We start from the raw sequence: 9,853 nt of genomic DNA on the forward strand, positions 1-9,853 counted from the left end.
ACACTTTTCGGCCACCAAAGCAGGACCGAAACACTAAAGGTGGGGGAGTGTCAATATTCACCAAGGATATTCACACCACCAGGCTAGTTGCCCAACACAATGCGTCTGAAATTCTCCAGGTGCAACTAACACTAGGTAAGACTGCAATCCAAATTGTAGCTTGTACAGATCCCCCACCATACCCCAAGATTCTCACTACACCTTTCTAAACATACTGGAAAATATTAAGATAAAACCAAACACCCTAATACTGGGTGACTTTAACTAACCTGCCATTACCTGGGAAAGCTACTCATGTACCAACACCTTTGCCCAACGGTTCTTGGAATTCAAAAATTCCAACACCCTGGATCAACTAATCCATAGTCCCACCAGGGGCTCCAATATCCTAGACCTGGTCATTACCAACATGGGAAATCGATGCTCCACACCTTTGGTCACCCCCTCGTTAGTCACGTCTGACCATAAGCTAATCACCCTTAACATCCACACCCCACCCCCACCCCCCAGTAAGGAAACCTCCATAAAAAACTTCTCCAAAGCCAACTTCATGCTACTCAAGTCAGAAGTGACAAACTTCATGACACCCATGCAGACGGGAGCTGAAAGTTCAACTGCTGAATCCTACACTAAGGCACTGTACAAGCACATCCACTCATGCATAAATCGTGCCATCCCAAATAGAACCAAGATGCTCTCATCCAAAAAAAAGAAGCCAATCTGGTGGTCCCCTGCCATAAACAAACTTTACAACAAAAGGAAAAAACTGTTGCAGAAAAGAGGAAAATCCCAGGATGCAAAAAACTTCCTTACCAGCCTCAGTAAGAAACTGAGATCCCTCATAAAATCCTCCAAAGCTAGTTACGAAAATAAAATTGCCAAAGATTCCAAAGACAACAACAAGGCATTCTATAACTATGTCAAGAATCTAAATGGCAGTGCTCAGATCTGCTCTGAGCTAAAACAGAATGGCATTAAATATACTGATCCCAAGGATATTGCCAATATCCTGGCAGATCTATTCAGTGCCAACTTCACCCCCCTCTCACCCCCTAAATGGCCCATATCAATACCGGACAATTGCCAAATTCCGGTAATAACGGCCACACAGGTAAAAAACACACTATCCTAAGCTAAGAATACAGCATCCATGGGACCAGATGACATAGCGGGCTGTGTACTACATGAACTACAATATGAACTGGCACCTCACCTAAGTGTCATGTTTAATCATAGCCTCACCTCAGGTTTCGTGCCCACTGAGTGGTGCACAGCTACAGTTATCCCACTCCACAAGGGGGGGGATCCACTTTGGATTCCGGAAACTACCGTCCCATCAGTCTGACAAGCCTTATCTGCAAGGCCATGTAGTGTATTATCATGGAACTTATAAACAAAGACATTGGCAACCTTCAAACACTAGACCCCACCCATTTTGGGTTTGTGAAGGGCCGATCTTGTCTCCTGAACTTGATTGACTTCTTCGAATGAGTCTCCAGAGCCATGGACAAGGGTAAGGTGGTCCACACAGCCTATCTAGACCTTGCCAAGGCCTTTGACACCATCCCCCACTCTGGAATCATAGATAAACTTACTAAGCTGGGCATTAATCCCTACGTCACCCAATGGGTTGCTAACTGGTTTACTGATAGAAGCCACACTGTAAAAGTAGCCGACTCCAAATCCAGCTCCAGACAAGTGACAAGTGGTGTACCTCAGGGTTCAGTCCTGGGACCGCTCTTGTTTGGCATCTACTTCTCTGAAGTACAGGCCAACACTAAGGGACTCTGGATAACAAAGTTTGCAGATGACTACAAACTGGGAGCCATTATTGAATCCCCAAATTATGTGGATACTCTACAAAAGGGCCTTACAGAAACAGATGCTTGGTGCCAGAGCCATGGGCTCAAGCTCAATGCCAAGAAATGTACAGTTATCCCATTTGGGAAAAAAACATGTATCCATGAATTACCATATAGGTGGCAGTACACTAAACACCGAAAGTTTGATAACAGACTTAGGGACACAGGTGGACAGTGGTCTCACCTTCGATAACCACATCGCCACAACAGTCAGGAAATCCTTCTATGTGGCACACCTCATCACGAAGGGCTTTTCATCCAGAAAAAAGGAGGTCATTGTCCCACTGTACTCATCCCTCATTAGACCCATTATAGAATACAATGCCCCGTTTGGTATGTACCTCTCAAGACATCTGCAACAACTGGAAAGGCCACAGAAATACCTCACTAAAAAAATCACAGGCCTAAAGCAGATGCCCTATGCTGACCGCCGTAAAAAACTCCAGCAATACTCTGTTGCACATCGTCTACTCAGAGGCGATCCTTGCTTAACATACAAGGCCATGTCAAACCCAGAGCTGTTGGACATGCTACACTTAAAGAAATCCCAATCCCTCAGAGCCACACGCACCAGGGATCTAAACCTTGTCATCACAATAAACAAAACATGCTGGAGGGATAGGTTCCTGACCCAGAGACTCCCCAGACTCTGGAATAGATTGCCCATACATGTCAAGCAGAGTGCCTCTTTGGTCCTCTTCAAAAGGAACCTTGACGATTGGATGGGAGAAAGGAAATTCACCCCGGGGATCACATCAGTCGCCCTGCTAGACAGGGGTCCAGGGAAGTAAATAGTGTGGGAAGAAATAGCCAGGGAATTGTTATGGCTAGGCTTGTGTAGGCCCTAGGGCTGATAGCCTAGTACCAACCTATGAACAACAGAGTGCTGTGACATGTCAATGCTACTAAATGTTCCACTGTGCTTCTACACACACACTGACAAGACTCCTGAAGATATCTACTTATTGTGTATAATGCTAACATTGACTGTGGTGGAAAGTGAAAGAAATTATGGCCAACTTATTGAAATACACTGCAATACCCTTCCCAATACCTGCATACATTCATAAGCCATAGCAGTGATTGTTTAACATTGATTTCATCAAATGCAATACAATGGGTGGTACAGCTGCTGTCAGGATGGATCAGTAGCTGTTTATCTATGATCAAACATCAGTAAGGGTATTTCACTTTTAACTACAGATGGCCTCCATGCCTATCAATTACAGCAATTTTGACTACGTACTTTTGTAAATGCCTAATTGTGATTTAAAAACATTATCACAGTAAGGCATTACAACTTGCTACACACCAGTGAACACTAGTCCTGCAAAGCCAAAATAATGACTGCTTAATGCAAGATTAGACATTTTTCACCAAAAGACAACCCCTAAATCCAGCAAATATAGCCACTTTGTTGACTGTGTACACCTTAGATGTCTTACTGTAATAATAATAGCCACAGTCATATATTTCAACTTTGTTTCACACAAACCCATAGTAGCCACAGTAAAACATTCCAACATCCTTCACACAAATACAGGCCAGTACTGCAAGAACAGATTAATAACTGTTTAACTTGAGAAAATGACCACAGGGTCAGATGTTTTCATTCATAGGTTGGTACTAGGCTATCGGCCCAGGGCCTATACAAGCCTAGCCATAACAATTCCCTGGATATTTCTTTCCACAATATTTACTTCCCTGGAACCCTGTCTAGCAGGACAACTGACGTGATCCTGGGGTGAATTTTCTATCTCCCATCCAATCGACAAGGTTCCTTTTGAAGAGAGCCAAGGAGGCGCTCTGCTTGACATGTATGGGCAGTCTATTCCACAGTATGAGGAGTCTCTGGGTAAGGAACCTATCCCTCCAGCATGTTTTGTTCATTCTGATGACATGGTTTAGATCCCTGGAGCATGTGGCTCTGAGGGATTGGGATTTCTTTAAGTGGAGCATGTCCAACAGCTCAGGATTTGACATGGCCTTGTATGTTAAGCAAAGATCGCCTCTGAGTAGACGATATGCTACAGAGTATAGCTGGGGGGTTTTTAGACGGTCAGCATAGGGCATCTGCTTTAGGCCTGTTATTCTTTTAGTGAGGTATTTCTGTGGCCTTTCCAGCTGTTGCAGATGTCTTGTGAGATACATACCAAACTGGGCATTGTACTCTAAAATGGGTCTAATGAGGGATGAGTACAGTGGGACAATGACCTCCTTTTTTCTGGATGAAAAGCCCTTAGTGATGAGGTGTACCACATAGAAGGATTTCCTGACTGTTGTGGTGATGTGGTTATCGAAGGTGGGACCACTGTCCACCTGTGTCCCTAAGTCTCTCATCACATTTTCGGTGTTTAGTGTACTGCCACCTATGTGGTAATTCATGGGTACATGTTTTTTCCCAAAGTGGATAACTATACATTTCTTGGCATTAAGCTTGAGCCCATGGATCTGGCACCAAGCATCTGTTTCTGTAAGGCCCTTTTGTAGAATATCCACATCATTTGGGGATTCAATAATGGCTCCCAGTTTGCAGTCATCTGCGAACTTTGTTAGCCAGAGTCCCTTAGTGTTGGCCTGAACTTCACAGAAGTAGGGGCCAAACAAGAGCGGTCCCAGGACTGAACCCTGAGGTACTCCACTTGTCACTTGTCTGGAGCTGGATTTGGAGTCGGCTACTTTTACAGTCTGGGTTCTGTCAGTAAGCGCCAGTTGACAACCCTTCAAGTGAAGTATGGATTTATGCCCAGCCTAGTAGGTTTAGCTATGATTCCAGAGTGGGGGATGGTGTCAAAGGCCTTGGCAAGGTCCATATAGGCTGTGTGGACCACCTTACCCTTGTCCACAGCTCTGGAGACTGATTCAAAGAAGTCAGTCAGGTTCAGGAGACAAAATCGGACCTTCATGAACCCAAACTGGGTGGGGTCCAGTGTTTGAAGGTTGCCAATGTCTTTGTTTATAAGTTCCATGATAATGCGTTCCATGCCCTTGCAGATCAGGCTCATCAGACTGATGGGACGGTAGTTCCCGGGATCCAAGGTGGATCCCCCCTTGTGGAGTGGGATAACTGTAGCTGTGCGCCACTCAATGGGCATGAAGCCTGAGGTGAGGCTATGATTAAACCGGACACTTAGGTGAGGTGCCAGTTCATTTTGTAGTTCATGTAGTACACAGCCCGGGATGTCATCTGGTCCCATGGATGCTGTATTCTTAGCTTTGGAGAGTGCGGTTTCCACCTGTGTGGCTGTGATTACCGGAATTTGGCAATCTTCCAGTATTGAGATGGGCCATTTAGGGGGTGAGGGGGGTGAAGATGGCACTAAATCGATCTGCCAGAATATTGGCAATATCCTTGGGATCAGTATATTTAATGCCATTCGGTTGTAGCTCAGAGCATATCTGAGCATTGCCATTTAGATTCTTGACATAACTACAGAATGCCTTGTGGTTGTCTTTGGAATCTTTGGAAATTTTATTTTCGTAACTAGCTTTGGAGGATTTTATGAGGAATCTCAGCTTCTTACTGAGGCTGGTAAGGGAGTTTTTTGCATCCTGGGATTTTCCTCTTTTCTGCAACAGTTTCTTTCTTCTGTTGTATAGTTTGTTTATGGCAGGGGACCACCAGACTGGCTTCCTTTTTTTGGAGGAGAGCATCTTGGTTCTATTTGGGATGATACGATTCATGCACGAGTGGATGTGCTCGTACAGTGCCTTAGTGTAGGATTCAGCAGTCGAACTTTCAGCTCCCATCTGCATGGGTGTCATGAAGTTTGTCACTTCTGACTTGAGTAGCATGAAGTTGGCTTTGGAGACATTTTTTACAGCGGTTTCCTTACTGGGGGGGGGGGTGGGATGTGGATGTCAAGGGTGATTTGCTTATGGTCAGACCTGACCAATGAGGGGGGTGACCACTGGTGTGAAGCATCTATCTCCCATGTTGGTAATGACCAGGTCTAGGATATTGGAGCCCCTGGTGGGACAATGGATTAGTTGATCCAGGGCATTGGAATTTATGAATTCCAAGAATTGTTGGGAAAAGGTGTTGGTATCGAAGTAGTTTTCCCAGTTAATGGCAGGGTAGTTGAAATCACCCAGTATTAGAGTGTTTGGTTGTATCTTAATATTTTCCAGTATGTTTAGAAAGGTGTAGTGAGAATCTTGGGGCATGGTGGGGATCTGTAGCAAGCTACAATTTGGACCACTTTTTGACTGTGTATACCTCAAATGCATAATTATAATAACAATAAAAATAATAGCTATAATAAAGTATCTCACTTTTCTTTCACACAACACACAGTCGCCATAGTAAAGTATTCTGATATGCTTCACACAAATGCAGATAAATGCTGCAAAGCCAGATTAATGACTGAATTAATAACCGTTAGCAAATGACGACAAGATCAGTCAGTTTCATCACAGGCAGCCCCCATACTCAGGAATTGCAACCATTCTATTGGATATACCCACCTCAAATGTCTGACTGTAGTAAAATTAAAATGAATAAATGACCACAATCATTTATTTCAACTATTATTTCACTCACACAGCCTACACACTTGTGCTGTAAAACCAGATTAATAACTGTGTAACTTGTGCAAAGGACAGCAGGGTTGGTCATTTTCATTTGCACAGACATCATGCATATTCAGCAATTATAGCTACTTTGTATTGATTTTATTCACCCCAGATGCCTGATTGTGACTAAAAATATAATAGCAGACACAGTAATATAGTTCAACTTTGTTTCACAGAAATACACAACAGTCCTGCCATTGGAACTTACCTACTTAAGCCTTTGCAGATTCAAACGTCAGTGAAATCATATCACAGTACTTACCTACTTAAGCCTTTCCAGAATCACAAGGCAGTGAAAGCAGATTTCAGTACTTCAGTTGGGAAAGACAGCAACATGGCATATTATTCAAATTTCAGAAACAAACCTACTGGTGTTTCTGAAGTAACTGTAAGCTTGGGCAGCCAGAAAAAAAACAGATGCTTTTGATTAATCAGCTTTCTATCTTTTTCCAGCTGCCTGATTAATGCTTCGTTAAGATGTACAATTGTGGCCAGTGAGAATGCAGTTAGTTATTTATTTATTTAGTTTATAGTAACTATGGACCCCAAGAAGGTGAGTGCACTGGGCAATTCTTGAATAAAGTTATTTTGTCCCACAGAGTGTTTCATAAGATGAACTATGAAAAGATGAATATCGGTTTGGCAACCAGCTCTCTTCCAATTCTGTCTTGTGCACACTGTAGTCTTTTGAAGTTAGTTTATTTCAGAGAATTCAGTTAATGAACAGAGGACTGTGGCCATTTCCTCCATCGACATGTTAGTGTTTTTGATTTGCTTGTGTGATACAACAAAGGTTGCTTCTGTCTTTTTCGCAAGTTCCATTGTGCAGTATAACTAGTGATGAAAGTGACCAATAGTGCACAGGAATGCACTTCTTTTGTAACAAGAGCAATGGTGGGGTGTTTCTTTCTACAGGTATTTTAAATGAATGCCTTACTTCAACTTGTATTGTATTTAAGGACTCGAGTTCAAACACCGCATAGGTTAAAAATACAGGTAGTAATGCAATAGTACAAAGATTATTAAAACACAATTACATAAATACAATACAAGGCACAGAAGAAACAGTGCAGTAAGTAAATAAAACTAAACAAATGAGAAACATAACAACTTGGTATCAAGTTCTGAAGCTTTAGCCTTAAATTAGATGCATTTTAAATTAGATCTCTCCATTGCAAACATACCTCTTAATTTCTTAGACCATGAATTCTGGACAATGCCAAAAATAATGGAGGGACAAAGGGCAAAATCAGGGATAGATTTTAAATACTGGTTTTATAAGTTTGAAAAACTGATAGAATAACAGGTTTTGCATTAACATATATTTTGAATGTTATAAAGCCTGAAACTTAAAAATGTATGTCATTAGTTAGTGACTCCAATTATCAGTGATTTGCTAGAAAACCACAAATGTTATGATGACTAGAGAAAAATATGAGGCAAAATATGGACATTCTGCAACATTCTGGACAGTTGAGAGGTATATAATCACAAAATGTATCTTGCATGTATCTAAGTTCATATCTTCTTCTTCTTCTTTCGGCTTTTCCCAGTTAGGGGTCGCCACAGCGGATCACCTGTCCGCTCGTGATTATTTAATATTTTTAGGCAACGGGTATGCCTTGATTCAGTAATTCTTCAGACTAAAGCTTTTTTTTTACTCTTTCTAATTTTGCCAAGTTAGAGTTCCTGTACTCAGGAATACCACTTTCAGCACTGACCAACTTCATATTCAGAACTCTTACTGTTCCTTTATGAATTTTACTCAAAATCTCCTCAACGCATGCCTTTTCAAGAACCAAGAAATATGCATTATAAATATCATCCATGGTAGCAGAAGTAATATAATAGTTGCATAATGATAAAAATAACTACAGAATGTAGTCCTGCAGTGCTGTGTAAGAAAGATTAAAGCATACTGAGCACAAGGCTCCAGTCACACCTGACTATAATGTTAATCAAATGTCAGTGCCGCATTGGTCAGTCTCAAATTTAAACATCAAACAATAACCGGCCCTTCCAGCATAAGGCAAAGAATGTCATAAACATAGTCTGCATATTGCATGACCTCCAGCATCAACGATACGTCAGAATATGTAATGTCAACAATTATTGTTTTATCCAGGAAGTGACCTTAAAAAGCACAACAAGGTCAGAGTCCTCATGGGATGCGCAAAGCTTGTTTGGCACATCCCCAAGGTTACATACTAATCAGGCTCCGGAAAGCCTCTTCGGCGACCCCAAGAGCAAACCATCTTCTCTCTGTCTATTCAAGTACTTAATCTGCTGTTTTACACACCTCCAGACCTCATAAACGTATTCGCCAAACACACATGCATCAATGTACCTATAATCAGGTTTATATATATATATATATATATATATATATATATATATATATATATATATATATTGGTGGAGAAAAGAAAAAATGCAGCAAGGAAGGAATTAGTGGTACCCTAAAGCTGTATGCTCGCAGCTAGCCAAGTTTCAGCCAGCATGTAAGGCATTTGTGATCAACTGCGGCACATTGCACCCCTTTTCTGAACGCTATTCATTTCCAAATTACAACAGAAAGAACAGACCGTCTGTTAAACAAAGGATATAAACAGGTGTGCACACTCGCACATGTGTCTCTCAGTACATGCATTTCAAAATGCCATATAGTAGTAGACTAACATACTTTAAACTGCATATCAACACCTTAAGAAAAAGTGCCATTTAAAATGGTTATAAATAGACTAGCCTACATCAACTCAGCTATGAAGGAAAGCGTTTAAACGTACATTGAAAAGCAACCTGGGCTATATCTTCTAATGATATATAATACAGTTCATGGCGTACTCTGGTTACCAAGGACAACCAAATAAACACTACCTGGTAACTCAGCGCACTGTCCGGGTCATTGGTGCCGGCGGGCATAGCTGGGAACTGATGGATGTAACAGAGACGCTCCACTGCGCTGATACCGGTGAGAGGACTGCTTGGCTGAGGTTGTAGCTGAGGAACTACGCGTGTTCAAGCAGCAGTAACAAATTATACACCCCCTCCGCGTCCACTGTAGCCGTTCGCTTTAAGTCCGGCAGCATCTCTTGTCTACCAAACACGAGTAATCGAGCATCCCTGGCGACTCAGCCAATCACAAAGCGAGAAGATGCTTCTGCCTGGTTGCGTTTCCAGGCAGGAAGCTGCACGAGCAAGAAAAGCAATTGGATGGAGTTTTGGCAAAAAATATAAATAAATAAATACATACATACATTTCATGTTCTGTGGGACGGCAGAAGTGAGGACGCACTTGTTTACATCTGGCATAATTAGTTTCTCACTGACTTGAGAAGCACGGCAGCTGGTGGCCTTAAATGGCCTATGTTATAGTATTACTGGATGTGTTAGGGTTGATACATTTAAAATAATGA

The 9,853-nt window shown here is 42.0% G+C and overlaps 1 protein-coding gene across 1 annotated transcript in view; it reads right to left on the minus strand.

The window, feature by feature from the left end:
* SLC4A8 (solute carrier family 4 member 8) overlaps nt 1-9,578 on the minus strand; it is a 1,419,216-nt gene extending 1,409,638 nt beyond the window's left edge. Inside the window, exon 1 of the mRNA XM_044082169.1 lies at nt 9,315-9,578. Within this exon, the coding sequence (XP_043938104.1) occupies nt 9,315-9,359 (45 nt within the window). The 5' untranslated portion in view covers nt 9,360-9,578. The remainder of the gene's footprint in view (nt 1-9,314) is intronic.
* Between the last annotated feature and the right edge of the window lie 275 nt (nt 9,579-9,853).

Source organism: Protopterus annectens, chromosome 9.part0, assembly GCF_019279795.1.
Source record: "Protopterus annectens isolate FY-2018-M chromosome 9.part0, PAN1.0, whole genome shotgun sequence".
NCBI classification, from domain to species: Eukaryota; Metazoa; Chordata; order Ceratodontiformes; family Protopteridae; genus Protopterus; species Protopterus annectens.